At 35.9% G+C, this 16,811-nt stretch overlaps 1 protein-coding gene across 1 annotated transcript in view; it reads left to right on the top strand.

Annotated features, from left to right (window-relative positions):
* Window positions 1–16,811, top strand: part of Si (sucrase-isomaltase) — a 112,015-nt gene that overhangs the window by 26,775 nt on the left and 68,429 nt on the right. Inside the window, exons 17-20 of the mRNA XM_045161822.1 lie at window positions 7–161; window positions 2,189–2,273; window positions 4,142–4,198; window positions 16,116–16,240. Of these exons, the coding sequence (XP_045017757.1) occupies window positions 7–161; window positions 2,189–2,273; window positions 4,142–4,198; window positions 16,116–16,240 (422 nt within the window). The remainder of the gene's footprint in view (window positions 1–6; window positions 162–2,188; window positions 2,274–4,141; window positions 4,199–16,115; window positions 16,241–16,811) is intronic.

Raw genomic sequence — 16,811 nt, 5'->3', positions numbered from 1 at the left:
CTGTAGCCTCAGGATCCTGCATATTTTGGGAAGGATTCTCTCTTGGTTAAGACATCAAAACACTATTTAACTATCCGCTATACCTTACTGCCTTTCCTCTACACTCTATTTTATAAAGCCTCTGCATTTGGAGAGACAGTTGCAAGGCCATTTCTTTATGAGTGAGTATTATGAATGTTATGTATATATTATTAGTATATTATGATAATAGTAATCATGCACATAATATAATACTAGTAGAAATATATCAAGATATTAAGTATATCTATGATGAATTTTGTTGAACTTTCACAGCTATTTTTTGATGTGTATCATTGTTGTACAAAACCTAATTAATTTGGCAGAGAAAAGATTAAACTACACTGTGCAAATTTGATATATATCAGAAAACTATATAATAAATGTTAGGAATTCTATGCCAGTAAGATACATAGAACCTAGAACTACTGAAATATAACAAACATTTATAGTAAAAAAAAATTAAGTATAGATTGTGAGCATAGTATTGTTATGAAAATAGTGAAATGCCCTTACCTTTGTACATCATGAACAAAACAAATCTTTTCTCAGGAAGTAAGTTAAAGTCCTTTTTAAATCCCAATCAAAAGTAAAATATTTTAATGAAAAGCTGAACAAAAAGGAAGGAGATTATAAAAGGTCTTATAACTAGAATGTAAACAGAAAAAAAAATTATTACACATGAGAAGTAATCATACTATCTATTATGGATTTATTTTACTTTACCTTTTCTTTTGCATATGACAACTAATGTCCTTCCTTCCTCTGTGGAATCCTCCCACCCTAAATTTCCTTTCTCCTTTTCCTTTTGCCTTTCTCCTTGAATGTCAACAAAATCACGAAATAGGTAAGACTATTTGATTGAACTGACACCTTAAACCATGACCTTAGAAGCAATAATACTTCCAAGGGAAGAAATGGAAAGATAAGGAAAATCAGAAATTTATATATTACCTTTATTGTAACAATTAGATTTCTTTTTAGATATTTTGTTGACCACTTCCATAATTATAAACAACATCCCATGATAATTCCCTCCCTCCCCCTTCTTTCCCCTTTGAAACTCCACTCTCAATCATATCCCCTCCCATTCTCAGTCTCTCTTTTATTTTGATGCCATGATCTTTTCTTCCTATTATGATGGTCTTGTGTAGGTAGTGTCAGGCACAGTGAGGTCATGGATATCCAGACCATTTTGTGTCTGGAGGAGTACATTGTAAGGAGTCCTACCCTTCCTTTGGCTCTTACATTCTTCGTGCCACCTCTTCTACAATGTACCCTGAGCCATGGAAGATGTGATTGAGATATTTCAGTGCTCAGCACTCCTCTGTCTCTTCTTCTCAGCACCATGGTGCCTTTAGAGTCATCCCAAGGTCACTGCCATCTGAAAAGGGAAGGTTCTCTAGCCAAAAGTGAGAATAGCATTAATATATGGGTATGAACATTAAGAGAAGTGCTTACTGGGCAGTTTGGTGAGCATAGTATATGCTTTTAGCCAGAGAGCAGCAGATGGTACACTCCTTGAGCTCATGACTATCCATGTTGTAGGTTTTCAGTATCAGGGATATATTTCCTCCCATGGAGCAATCCTCCAGTCAAATTAGAGGGTGGTTGGTTTTCCCCATAACAGATGTGCCACTATTGCATCCATTGGCTCATTTGGCCTGGCTGGCCAAATATAAGGCTTGCAGTGTTCACTGTTGGGTACCTTCACTGGTGATTTCTCTCTCTCTCATTGAACTGGATGCAGCATGGCTTTTTTCTATCAGCTGGAAGAGGTTTTCAGCTCAGCTCCAGCAGGGTTTCTCAGTGACCTTGCGGCCCAAGTATGTGGAGTCTTCAGCAATAGGGTCTTACCGTCTATTCCTGGTGGGAAACCAAGGGCCTCAGCAATGGCCTGTAATGTTTGGGTGGCATCAGGGACTTCCCTGGCCAGCAACTCACTGGAAGGTATCCTATCACTGCCACTGAAAATTTTCTAGTAACAATCTATGGCTCCTGTGCATTCTATTGTCCAAAAACGTAGGTTCCCATATGTCCTTTTACTATACTTGAAGATATTGATTAGCTCTTCCTTCACCTTTCAATACTCAATCTTTTCTCCTGACCTCACTTATTTTAAGAAATTTATATATGTTATTTTTAATATCATGACTTGGATTTTGCTTAGGTTTTATGAAGACACAAATAGCTGGATTGAGGACCTTGAATTTTTATGGGGATCTGCACTACTTATTACTCCTGTTTTGAAACAGGTATGTTCTATGCATTTAGTAGTTATTGCTCAAGGATTTATTGCTCAAGCAAACTTTGTATAGCAAATATATACTTACTAATAAGGCTTTAATTTTATTGGTACTCCTCAAGGAACTACTTCCAGCTCATTCATTTTTAATGAATTCTAAAATGTTGACATTTTTTGAATAAGTTACAAACATCTTAATACATCCAGGTTACATGTAACTGCTAGGAAGGGGTTGTATAAAGTTATGTCTCCTGAAAAGTCTTTATTTTTAAAATCAAAATCAAATCCTAATGGTAATATCAAGAGTTCATACTTAAAATAAATTTAAGTATTAAAATTTTGCTAAGCTGTAAGATACAGGGGTCTTGAAAAGCAGCTGATCATTAAAAATGTTGAAAAATAGTAGTGAAAGATATGTGGTTCCTATTTCTATATGTTGGTATCCATGAACACATTTATTTTTATTTTTCGAGTTAGGGTCTCACTCTAGCTCAGACTGACCTGTAATTCACTGTGTAGTCTCAGGGTGGCCTTGAACTCATGGTGATCCTCCTATCTCTGCCTCCTGAATGCTGGGATTAAAGGTGTGCGACACCATTCCCAGCATGCACACATTTTTTTACATGACAATGGGCATGTGTTTTTTAATAGGAAAGCATATTATACAGTGGTTTCATTGTTTAAATTGCCACAAAAAATTCATCTTTGCCTTTTCAATGTGTTTAAATCATGATTTACAAAGCTAATAAAATAGCATTTTGATTATTACTGTAGAAATTATGGTGGCTAGCATGGCAAACAATCTGTCCTTTTGAAAAATGGAAAACCACAACAATATTTATCAAGATTCTTTTGATAAAGAATTAAAAGTGGGCTGGAGAGATGGCTTAGTGGTTAAGTGCTTGCCTGTGAAGCCCAAGGACCCTGGTTCAAGGCTCGGTTCCCTAGGTCCCACGTTAGCCAGATGCACAAGGGGGTGCATGCGTCTGGAGTTTCTTTGCAGAGGCTGGAAGCCCTGGCGCGCCCATTCTCTCTCTCTCCCTCTAGCTGTCTTTCTCTCTGTGTCTGTCGCTCTCAAATAAATAAATAAATAAATAAATAAATAAATAAATAAATAAATAAATAAAAAGCTAAAACTGTGTCTATTATAAAAAAAGAATTAAAAGTTATTGCTTTAATATTTTTTATTGGGAACTCTAGTATATGAACACACTATTTAATTGGTATCAACCCCATTAGTGTATCCTCTTTTGTCTTCTTTGCCCTTGCCCTTTCTACTGAGGGCTCTCTCCCCAATGTTACACACGCACACACACACACACACACACACACACACACACACACACACACTGAGACATACACACATACACATCTATGAAAAAATGTCTTGAGTTATTGTGACAACTCAGATATATGCAAAGAAAGTAATACCAGGGCTGGAGAGATTTCTTAGTGGTTAAACGCTTGCCTGTGAAGCCTAAGGACCCCGGTTCAAGGCTTGATTGCCCACAACCCACGTTTGCCAGATGCACAAGGGGCGTATGCGTCTGGAGTTTGTTTGCAGTGGCTAGAAGCCCTGGCACACCCATTCTCTCTCTTTTTCTCTACCTGCCTTTCTTGCTCTGTCTATCACTCTCAAATAAATAAATAATGAACAGCAACAAGAACAACAAAAAAGAAATTAACACCAAGTGGCAAAGTGGCATTTTTAAGTAAATTGGGAAAAGATATATTCCTTAGTACATGGTATAAACACATTTGGCTAACCATCAAGGAAAACTTGTTTGATATTTACTGAAGCAATGAATTGCAAAAAAATAAAAATTTAAGTATCTTACATTATATATTATATAAGTGTGCTAATTATCTCTAATTTAGGGAACAGAGTCTGTGAGTGCATACATCCCTGATGCTACCTGGTATGATTATGAAACTGTAAGTAGTCAAAAAATATTTTCATGCATATAGTTATTAATGTTCAATATTGATGTAAATGTTATAAAGATAATATTTATATATTGCAGAACTGTGTACAAATTGATGTATTATTGTTCTTTATCATATGTAAGTCAGATTTTAGTATAAAAATATATTCTTTAATATTAAAATATTCATTTTTAAAACATTTTACTGCCAATTTTAATGCATATATTTAATATAGTTTAATCATTGTTCATCTCATAACCTCTTTGCACCCTCTTATGATTTTATTCAATATAAATGGAATTAAAAGTATTTTCTAGAAGGCATGGAAACTTATTTTAGTGTTTTCCCTCTCTGATATATTTTCCAATTTGCCAGAAGAATAACTGAGATGGTATATTTGTTTTCATATACCATACTCAAATACTTATTTTTTTCATTTCAAATTTGAATAGACAGAATAACAATTCATTCACACAGTCCACATGTTGTCACTTGACTAAGATCTCCTGCAGAGTGTTTATTGATAAAGTGATCTTATTTTATTTTTTCATGTTCATCATAATTATCTTATTAACAAGATGTTTCATATAGATACATCATGTACTGGTACCCTCTTTTCCTTTGTCCCTACCTCATTCCACTGGGGACACTCCTCAGTGGGGTTGCATGTATTCCCCATGGGGTTGTGGTTTATGCATTGTGGAAGCAATAGTCAGTTATTATGGGGGGAGGCAATGTCCTGTGTGTCTTACAATCTTTCTACCCCTTCTTCTGCAAAATTCCCTGAGCTGTGGTGAGTTTTAAGTCTACTACAGTGATGAGCTCTTGGAAGCCTCTGCATCACTGCAGAGTTATTGGTATCTTCAAGGTCTGTTGCCTACACCTGGGTGCTGATTATCAGGTTCATCATGGAAGCGGCACTCTTGCTTATTTCCCCAGTTCCTCTCTGGATTCAGCTGTGGCTTGGCTGAGGTGCCAAAGGTAGTTTATCTCCTCTGGTCTTGCTACCTTCTGAAAAAGAAAAACAGATTCTCCAACAGAGAGTGAAGTCAGCATAGTTAACATAGGTTAAGCATTACTAATATAGGGAGAATTTGATGGATACAACCCCTTTAGCCAAGGATTAGTGAAAGCTTGACACTGGAAAGCATAATCTTTGTCTCCCCAGGATTATGATCTGGTTTCCAATTCTAGATATGGGTTCCTTTACACTGAGAGGTTACCAGTAAGGCGGTGTGCAACTATTGCACTGGTGTGTACCTCATGTCAGGGTATTTGCTTCTGAGCTTAGACCTCTGGTTGCTCAGACCATTATTGGCTACTTTTCCCCAGTAGCTCATGTAGTGCTTTCCAGCACTAGCCAGGATAACTGTCTGGAGACTGGTTTTCTTCTGAATTTCAGCCAGGTATCTCTATGCTCTGTGTCAGCAGCATATGGTGTGTTCACCAATGGGGTATTTGATTTTGCCTCAGACAGGTAATGTTGCTGTGACAAAGCTTTCTTGATTTAGGGACCTCCTAAATCTCTCTAATCAACAGCTCAATGTGGGTAGCAACCAATTTCTGGTAGTGGGAGTTACAGATCAGAGACAGAAAAAAAAATTTTTTTTTTCAAGTTTAGGCTTCATCTTACCCTCACCAGAGGCATACTTTGCGGGTGCTTCCCCCTTACTCCTATTGCAAGTTATATCTTTTTAGTCTATCTCTAATCATAAAGGTTTTTTGGGTGCTTTACATATAGCCTTTACTGTGTTGAGATATAGACCCTCCATGCCTATTGTTTCTAGCATTCTGATGATGAAGTGGTATCGTATTTTGTTGAAGGCCTCCTCTGAATCAATTGAGATGATCATGTGGTTCTTACAGTTAAGTTTGTTTATGTAGCATATTATGTTGACTGATTTCCATATGGTGAACCACCACTGCATGCCTGGGATGAAGCCTACATGATCAAGGGGGATTATGCTTTTGATGTGTTGAATTAAGTTTATGAAGATTTTATTCAGGATCTCTGTACCTATATTCATCAGGTATATAGGCCTATAGTTTTCTTTCCTTGTTTTATATCTGTCTGATTTTGGTATTAGGGTGATTATAGCTTCATAAAAGGAGTTGGGAAGGTTGAAGGTTTTCTTGGTCTTTGATTATGTGAAACAGTTTGAGAAAAGTTAGTTTCAGTTCTTCAATGAAGGTTTGATAGAATTTGGCTATGAACTCATCTGTTCCAGTACTTTTTGTGTGTGTGTGGGGGGGGGGGCGATTTTAATTACTCTCTCAATCTCCATGAACGTGATAGGTATATTTAGGAGATTAATCTTCCCTGAGCTGTGAGTTTCATTTTAGTAGATGATATTTGTCTAGGAATTTATCCATTTCTTCCAGATTATCCAATTTTGTGGAGTAGAGGTTTTGGAATGATACCCTGATGATTCTTCCAATTTCCAATTTCAGTGATGTCTGTTGTGACTGCTCCTTTTTCATTTCTGATTTTGTCAGTTTGGGACTCCTTTTTTTTTTTTTTGGTTGCTTGATCAAATTACCCAGGGGTTTATCAATATTTTAAATTTTTTTTTCAAAATACCAGATCTTCATTACATTGACTTTTAAAAATTATTTTCTTAGTTTCCAATTCATTAATTTCTGCTCTGATCTTGATTATTTCTTTCCATCTGGAGTTTCTAGTATTTGATTCTTCTTGTTTTTTCAATGTCTTAGGTCGACAGTTAGGTTATTAATTTGGGATCTCTGTGTCTTGTTATGAAGGATTTAGTGCTATGAATTTTCCCCTTAGGACTGCCTTCATTGTTTCCCATAGTTTTGGTAGGTTGTGTTTTCATTATTACTCAATTCTACTAATTTTATTTAACTTTTTTGGATTACTTCCACAATCCAATCATTGTTTAAAAGTGAGTTGTTTAGCCTCCAGGCACTAGTGGAGTTCTTGATGTGTCTCTTTTTGTTAACTTCTTGCTTTAAGGCATTGCACTATGATATGATGCCACATATTACTTCAATTTTCATGAATGTATGGAGGCATGCTTTATGGCCTGATATATGGTCTATTTTGGAGAAAGTTCCTTTGGCTGTTATGAAGAATGTGTATTTTGTAGAGTTGAGATGTAAAATTCTATACATATCCATTAGGTCCACTTGATCTATTGTGTTGTTGAGCTCTATTAGTTTCCTAATGATTTTGTGCTTGGATGAGCTATCTATTGATGATATTGGAGCATTACAGTCTCTGACTTTGATACTGTTGGTGTTTATTACTGTTTTGTTATCAAGTATGTTTTGTTTTATAAACTGTGGTGAACCTGTGCTTGACTCAAAGAGATTTATGATTGTGATGTTCTCATGTTGGATCATTTCCTTGATGAGTTAGAAGTGGCCTTCTTTGTCCTTTTTGATTACTTTTGATTAGTTTGACATCTATTTTTGTCAGATATTAACATAGAAATACCCATTTGTTTATGCTTTTTACTTCCAATTTCTTTGAATGTCATTTGCCGTCCTTTCACCTCAAGGATGTGTCTATCTTTAGTGGTGAGTTGGATATGTTTAAGACAGCAGATAGGTGTGTCCATTTTTTTGATACCCCAGTAACTTATGTATTTTTATGGGTGAGTTAAAACCTTTCATATTTAAGGTTATTACTGTGAGGTCAAATTAATATTTGCCATGATGAGGTATTTTATGGGGATTGGTGCTTTTTTGTGTTTTGTACTTTTCTATGCCTGCTCTAGTTTTGGTTATTGTAATCTTTGTCTTGTTGGCTCTTGAGATTGGTTGTTTGAGTATTTTTTCTGGAGTATTCCCTGAAGTCTTTGTGGGTTTAACTTTGTGTTCATATAGTCATTTATACATACATAAATACATACATATATTTAACAATTCTATACTTACCGACAACAAACCTTGGTATTTCCCTCCCCTCCCCCACTTTCTCCTTCATAACTCTTCAATTTGTCATATCCAGTCATATCCATCCCCTTCCTCTCTCCATTAGTCTCTCTTTTAATTTGGTGTCATCATTGATTTCTCCTATTATGAGGGTCTTGTGTAGGTATTGCTAGGCACTGAAAAGTCTTGGATTTTTAACTTTTTTTTATTAATTAGTTTTGTACTCAGTGGATATGGTCAAGTTAGTACCATTGTTAGGCTCATCCAGGTCCTACCCTCTCCCCCTGGACCCTCCTTGTTGAGGTATATGGGTCATGCAATGTGGAGTTAGCCCACAGTTATTAATAGGAGAAATGTCTCTGCATATCATGGCCCAACATGTTGCTCTGACATTCTTTCTGCTCCCTCTTCAACAAAATTTCCCTGTGTCATGTTTGGTTCATTTTTGGTCTGCTTCAGTTATGAGGTATTGGGGGCCTCTAGGTCTCTGGATATCTGATATGGTAGGAGTTGATTGTTCTCTGTATCAATCTCCTGCACCCTTGTGCTGGTACCAAGTTCAACAAGAGAACAGCATCCTTGTTTGTTTTGCCAATTGGTCTTAGTTTCAGCTGGGGTTCTTTTGAGGTATAATGAGATGGTTCTCTCCTTAGGATCTGTGTATATCTGAAAAAGAGAAGAAGATTCTCCAACAGAGAGTAAAGTTAGCATCAGACAAATGTGTTTATCCTTATTTTTTAATAGAGAATTTAATAAGTGAATGCCCTCTTGTAGCCCACAATTGGTGGTAGCTTAATAATAGAGAGTGGGTTCATGTTTGGATATGGTTCTGACTTGTTTCCTAGCTCCAGTTATAGGTCCTATTCCACTGAGGGGATGAGTTAGCCAAATCAAGAGCAGCTGGTTTCCCACCATGGCTGTGCACCACTATTGCACTTGTGTGAGCATCACAACAGGTTATTTGCTGCTAAGTAGGTTAGACCATGAGTTGCTTGGACAGATATTGATCATTTTCCCCTAGTTGCCCATGTAGCACATTCTGGCACTAGATGTGCTGACTGCAGACTGACTCTTTCCAGCTTCCACCCATGTCATTCCATTTTATGTGTCAACCACATATGGTATCTTCAGCAGTAGTGTCTTACTACTGACTTGGATATCGAGGCCAAATTCTGTACAGACATTTGTATGTAAGGAGGGGTAACCTTCGTTTGGATCTTACATTCTTTCTTCCACCTCTTCCACAATGGACATGTGGCCTTGGTGGGTGTAAGATGTTTCAGTGCTAGACAGTCCTTCATCCCTTCTTCTCAGCATTATGTTGACTTTGGGGTCTTCCCAGTGGTCACCCCCATCTGAGAAGTCAAGCTTATCTACCCAAGAAATGAGAGTAGCATTAATATATTAGCATTAATATTAAGTGTAGTGCTTTCAGGGCTATTTGGTGAGAGTATTATATGCATTTATCCAGAGAAAAGCAGGCTTTATACCCCTAAGGCTCATGACTTCCCCTGCCATAGGCTTTTGATTAGGTTTTCAGTACCAGACATGTATTCACTCCCATAGAGTGGGCCTTCAGTCCAATTAGAAAGCAGTTGGATTCCTCCATATCAGACATGCCACCATTGCACTCGTTCAATCATTTGGCCTGTCTGTCCAAACTTGAGGTTTCCAGTGTCCACTGTTTCCACCGCTGATGACTTCTGTCTCCCATAATATTGCATACCATGCAGCTTTTCCCAGCTTTTAGTTGGTTGGGCTACAGGGAGAAGGCTTTCTGCTCAGCACCAACTTGATTTCTCAGTGACTTTGCCTCTCAGTGATGTGAAGTCTTTAGCAATAGGTTGTTAACATCTTTTTCTCATGGGGAACCAAAGGGCTTGGCAATAGCTGTAATAATTTGGAGGCAACAGGGACCTCCCTGGCCAATGACTCACTGGAAGGTATCTGATACCAGGCACTGAAAATTTTCTACTAACAATCTATGGCTTCTGGATGTACCATTATTTAAGAAAGCAGATTTTCATATTTCATATTCAGAATATCTTGAATTTTGATTGGCTCTCCTCCCCTGTTGTTTTATTATACAATCTCTTTTCCTCACGTAGCTTGGGCATTTCCCCTCCCTCTAATCTGTTTTTCTACTTACATACATACATACAATACCATCCTCTTAAGACCTTTCTTCTCCTCCCTCCATTATAGCCTTTTTTTTCTAGCTTATGGGATTCTGCTACTGATTTTTGGTTCCAGATCACACACAAATCTATGCATTTATAGCTAGGACCCACATATAAGGGAGAACATGTGACATTTGGCTTTCTGGACCTGGGTTACCTCACTTAGTATAATCCTTTCCAGATGTATCCATTTCCATGCAAATTTAATTTTTTTTTTTTTTTACTACTGAATGGAATTCCATTGTGTAGATGTACCATGTCATTATTATACATTTATCTCTGGATGGACATATAGGCTGGTTTCATTTCCTAGATATTGTGAATAGAGCAGCAATAAACGTGGTTGTGCAAGTATCTCTAAGGCAGTGAGAACAGTCATTAGGATATATGCCTTCGAGTGCTATAGCTTGATCATATGGCAAATCTATTTTTAACTGTCTCAAGAACCTCCACACTGATTTCCACCATGGCTGTACCAAATTACATTCCCACTAACAATGCAAAAGGGTTCTCCTTTTACCGCATCCTTACCAACATTTATTGTCCTTTGTTTGATGGTAGCCATTCTGGCTGGAGAGAGATGGAATAGCAAGGTAGTTTTAATTTGCATTTCCCTGATTGCTAAGGCTGTAGTACACTTTTTTAGATCTTTATATGCCATATGTATTTCTTCTAGTGAGAACTCTGTACTTAGTTCCATAGCCCATTTTTTGATTGGGTTGTTTGATTTCTTATTAGTCTGGTTTTTTTTTTTTTTTTTTTGAGCTCTTTGTGTATATATTCTTGATATTAATCCTTTGTCAGATGTGTAACTTTTAAAGATTTTCTCCCATTTTGTAGATTATCTCTTTGCTCTATTCACAGGGTCCTTTGCTATCAAAAGCATTGTAATTTCATGAGATCCCAGTGGTGGATTAGTGGTTTTATTTGCTGAGCAACTGGGGCTATATTCAGAAAGTCATTACCAATGCCAATATGTTGAAGGGTTTCCCCTACCTTTTACTCTAGCAATTTCAGAGTTTTAGGTCTGATATTAAAGTCCTTGATCCACTTGCATTTGATTCTTGTGCATGGAGAAAGACAAGGATCTATTTTAATCTTTCTACATATAGATATTCAGCTTTCACAGTACTACTTATTGAGGCTGTCTTTTCTCCAATGAATATTTTTGGCATTTTTGTTAATAATCAGATGGCTGTAGCTGCCTGAATTAATATCTGGGTCCTCTATTCTGTTCCATTGATCTACATGTCAGCCTTTCTGCCAATATCATGATGTTTTTGTTACTATGGTTTTGTAATATAACAAAATTAGGTATGGTGATACTACTCGCCTTATTTTTGCTGCTCAAAATCATTTTGTTTTTTTGTGCTTCCAAATTAAATTTTATTTTTTTTTTCTATTCCTGAGAAGAATTCCATTGGAATTTTAATGGGGATTGCAGCAAATGTGTAGATTGCTTTTGGTTTGATTGACATTTTCACAATATTGATTCTTCCAACCCAAGAACATGGAATATCTTTCTATTTCCTTGTGTCTTCTGCAATTTCTCATTTGAGTGTTTTAAAGTTCTGCTTGTAGAGCCCCTTCACTTCATTAGTTAACTTTATTCCAAGGCACTTTTTTTTTTTGAGGCAATTGTGAATGGGAGAGATTCCCTGATTTTATTTTCTGAATGTTTGTTGTTAGTATATAGGAAAGCTACTTATTCCTGCATATTTATTTTGTATCCTGCTACATTGCTAAAAGTGTTTATCAGCTGTAGCAGTTTGCTGGTAGGGTTTTTAGGGACTTTTATATATAGCATCATATCATCTGCAAATAATGATAATTTGATCTCTTTCTTTCTAATTTATATCACTTTATGAGCATCTCTTGCATTATTGCTATAAGTGGGATGTTGGACACCCTTGTTTTGTTCCTGAATTTAGTGGAAAAGCTTCAAGGTTTCCACCATTTAATATTATGTTGGCTGTAGGTTTGTCATAAATAGCTTTAGTTATGCTGAGATATGTTCCTTCTATTCCCAGTTTCTGTAATACTTTTACAATGAAAGGATGTTGGATTTTGTCAAATGCCTTTTCTGTATCTATTGAGATGATCATGTGATTTTTGTCCTTCAGACCATTTATATTATGTATTACATTTATTGATTTGTGTACATTGAACCATCCCTGCATCCCTGGAATAAAGCCAACTTGATCATGATGAAATTTTTTTGATATATTCTTGTATTTTGTTTGCCAATATTTTGTTCAGAATTTTTGCATCTTTTTTCATGAGGGAGATTTTTCTGTAATTCTCTTTTTATTGTTCTGTCTTTGCCTGGTTTTGTTATAAGAGTGATTCTGGTTTCATAGAAGGAGTTGTATAGAATTCCTTCCTTTTCTATTTTATGGAAAAGTTTGAGAGGCATTGGTGTTAGTTCTTACATGAAGGTCTGGTAAAATTTGCCAGTGAATATATCTAGGCTTAAGCTTTTTTTAGTTTAGTTATTATAACTGCTTAGGTCTCTGTACTTGTTATGGGTCTTTTTAAGTGGTTTATCTCATCTTGATTTAATTTTGGTGGGTCATATGAATCAAGGACATTACCCATTTTTTTCAGGTTTTCAAAAATTTAGATGCATAAATATTCTTAAAGCATTTCCTTTTAATTGTCTGAATTTCTTTGTTATGTGTTGTAATGGTGCCTTTTTCATCTCTAATTTTATTAACTTTTGCCTCTTTTCTCTTTCTTCTGGTCAAATTTGCTAAGGGTTTATCAATCTTGTTTATCCTTTCAAAGAACTAACTCTTTGTTTTATTGATTCTTTGGATTATTATTATTATTATTATTATTATTATTATTATTATTATTTTGGTTTCTATGTCATTAATTTCTGCCTTAATCTTTATGATTTCTTCTCATCTACTGATTTTTAATTTTTGGTTTGCCTTGTTCTTTTTTTCCAAGGACTTAATATAGAGCATTTAATTGTTTATTTGTGAACTCTCTAATTTTGTAGTATAGGCACTTTCCTTTCTTTATCTATTATGAGGGATATTTTTGTTGGGTACAGTAGGTTGGGTTGGAAGCCATAGTTTTTAGACTTTGAAGTATTCCATTCCAGGTCCTCTGGCTTTCAGAGTTTCCATTGAGAAATCTGAGGTAATTCTGATGGAATTGCCTTTGTATATAGCGAATTGTTTCTGGTTTACTGGTTTTCAGCACTCTCTTTGTTTTCAGTGTTAAGAGGATTTTTTCCCCCCCTGAGGTAAAGATGGAAGCTTTTATTCAGGAAAACATGAGATGCCAAGATTGACTTTCAAGAGCAGAGCAGTCAACTTGGGCTCACAGTCAGTGGACTATATTTAGTTCTTCAGTTGGGGGAAGGTGAGGAACAAGGAAGTAAAAAAAAAAAAAAAAAAAAAAAAAGGTTTCTTTATGGGAGATCTAAGATATTCAGGGTGTGACACCAGAACAGTAACCAGGTGTCCTGAGAGATAAGGGGGCAGGAAACTTAGACCTGGCCCAATGTTAAGCAAGGAAGGGATAATGGCTGTGTGGCTCCTTGAAGAATGTGGATGACCCACTTCTTTATGTCTCTGTTGCCTTCCTGCTGTCCTTAGTGACTCCATTTTGTCCTGACCTAACATTCCAGCAGTTTGTTAATGATAACAGATGAAGGTTAATTTTTTCATGCTGACCATAAGGGTGTTGAGTTCTTATTGGAGCAGGTGATGGGTCTCTCTTCAGGGCAGGTGACAAGGAGGCAGATTTATGATGGCTAGAGGTGGCAGAGTGGTGAGTTCGATAGCACCAGTGTAGCATGTTGTTATAACTTGATAGAGAAGGTGAGGGAGATGGGCTCTGTGCACCCAGTGAGAAGACAGAAGGGAGAATAAAGGAGCTTATTACACTTGTCAACAGCTATAACATCAAAATGCCAGGTGTAAAGGGAGGGCATTCAGAGGTCAGAGCTAGAGGGCTTGGGGCAAGAGAGGAGGCAGAGGGACATTTTGTGGTCAAGGAAAGAGCAAGAATATAAGAAAGCTTAATTGGGGTGGCAGTTTACTTATCCATGGATGAGTTAGGGTTAGGGCTATGGAAGGAGGGGGGCAAAGGAATGGATCTGATTCTGGCTAAAACAAGGGGGAGAAGCTGGGGCTAGGGTAGGTGAAATTAATCATTGACAGGCAGAGGCAGAATACTTGAGTTAATATTAGAGTCTAATATTGTAAACCAGCATCAGATGGAGGAACCTATTAGTCTGAATCATTGTCTATATTGTACTTATATTTTATACTTATATATATATTTTTTCATTGAGTGATTAAGACCATGTAGGGTGCCAGAATTAACTGTATATTTTGGAGGTCCATAATGGCACTGTAGAAGAGACTTTCAAGAACCTGTGAGGAGTTCTATGGCTCTCAGCATTGTCTTCTGCTTGGATAAGTCAAGTCCATGCTGACCAAGTGGCCCTCCCTCTTTGGGAGGATTTATTTTCATCCAATGTGTCTCTCCTATTACAGATACACTGACCTTGAATTTATTTCTGGGTCTCTACATCCTCTGTAGTCAAGAAGATAGGTACTTTACCAAAGACTAGAAGTTCAAGTGTTCCATCATCTCCTGTAGCCTTTTGACCTGGGATCAGGAATCAAAATGTTGTTATCTTTTTAACTCCAATGTTTCCAATTTAATTTTGACTTCTCAAACATAGAAACATATGTTACTTATCATTTCTTAGAAGACCTTTGGTTTCTAAAACAGTAAGCTTTCAAAAGCTGTCTCTTTTTTCTATTTACTATTTTAATTGTAGATAATTGTTGAATAATTTGCTATAGGTGTTCAATGTATTATGAACATGCTAGCATGGAACTTCAAACATTTGAAAAGGGTTTGGTGGATACACAGCATGTGCACATGTGCTCATGGGCACAGTGATATATCAGTGCATGTGAACATGATTTCCTGGCAAATTGGTGTTTCCTCCTTTCTCTTCTCATCATCATTACTTTGTGTTTAGTGTTTTTGAATTCTTCCCAGTTATTCACAAGGCATTAAATGGGTAACTTGGAAATTCAAACACTCCATTTTGACTAATAGTCACCCTATGATGGTATAGAAAATTAGAATATTTTACCTTTGTATATTTTATACTAGTACCACTAATTCAACCTCCTGCTATTCTCTTTTCTTCCAAGGAACAGTATGAAAGTTTCACAGAAATATCTGAATAGTTTTAAATATAGAATTCAAGTCCCTCAGTTTTAGATTTATAAAGATAATCATAGAAATATATCAAAGAGATGTACTCCCTTATTTGATGCTGCAGTATTTCTGGGCAACTCAGGTTTCAATCAGTTGAAGGATGCATGAAGAAAATGTACTGTGGGTGTATATATTTGAAATATTATTTCCATATAACGTTAGTGGGATGGTTTACTTCAGTACAATAGAGAAGTTATAGTGTGTTGCTTTACATGAAATGCTATAAATTTTCTTTTGTATGCAAATGCCAATGAGGACAAAGAGAATTGATTACTAGAAGCAATCAGGACAAATATTGCTTACTAGTAGCCTGCTAGCTTTACAACACATTAAAGCATTGTAAAAAATTTTAATTATTTCAGAAATAACTTATTTTTCTATATTCATTTTATATTTTAGAGAAAAAAACTATTTTCCTCTGCTTTGGGCAGAAAAAGAATTTTCTCTCAATATTAGGAAATTATATCATATTCATTTAAATGATATGATTTATACATAAAATATATTTCAATGTGTAAATAGCAATAACTATGATGGAAATTTAAAGACTCCACTAATAAAACAATCTTTTACTGTAATAATGTTAGGGTGCAAAAAGGCCATGGAGAAAACAGAGGGTAGAAATGCAGCTTCCAGCAGATAAAATAGGACTACATCTTAGAGGAGGCTACATTATTCCTATTCAACAGCCAGATGTCACCACAACAGCAAGGTAAAATGAAGGATAATTATTTGACTTCTAAAATTGAGTTTATGTTCAAAATTCCTATATTATTAAGAATTAGTTTATTTTTTCTACCACATTATTGTTGATTTACAGAATTAATTTTTAGGTATCACCATAATGATAACAAAAAGAATAAATTTATGTACACATATATGTCCACATTTACATTTTTGTATGCAATACAACTTTTAATGTAGACCCCAACTCCATGTAAATTTATTTCTTTTCTTCATCACTAAATTTATTGTCTTCTGGAGAGTTTCATTTCACAAGCTCAGATATTCAGTTTACTCTTCAAATGTCTGTTTCTGGCCCATTATAAAATGCTCCATTATTCTGCATGTATTCATTGAAGTATATGTGAAGAAGTGGATCAATTTATTTTAGCTTTTTAATCATGATGACATTACATTTTACTTTGGTAGTTATTAATTGATATTCTTATATCAGTTTCATGACCATGTTTTCAAAAATTACTCACATGCTAGAGCAGCACTGAAGAAGAGAAAATAGCTTTGAAAAACATTTGTTGGGAAGTGTGGGTTCTGTACAGAAT

The sequence above is a fragment of the Jaculus jaculus genome, chromosome 11, assembly GCF_020740685.1.
Source record: "Jaculus jaculus isolate mJacJac1 chromosome 11, mJacJac1.mat.Y.cur, whole genome shotgun sequence".
Taxonomy (NCBI): domain Eukaryota; kingdom Metazoa; phylum Chordata; class Mammalia; order Rodentia; family Dipodidae; genus Jaculus; species Jaculus jaculus.
Note: the sequence above shows the minus strand (reverse complement) of the source record. Positions and strands in the feature narration are given on the sequence as shown.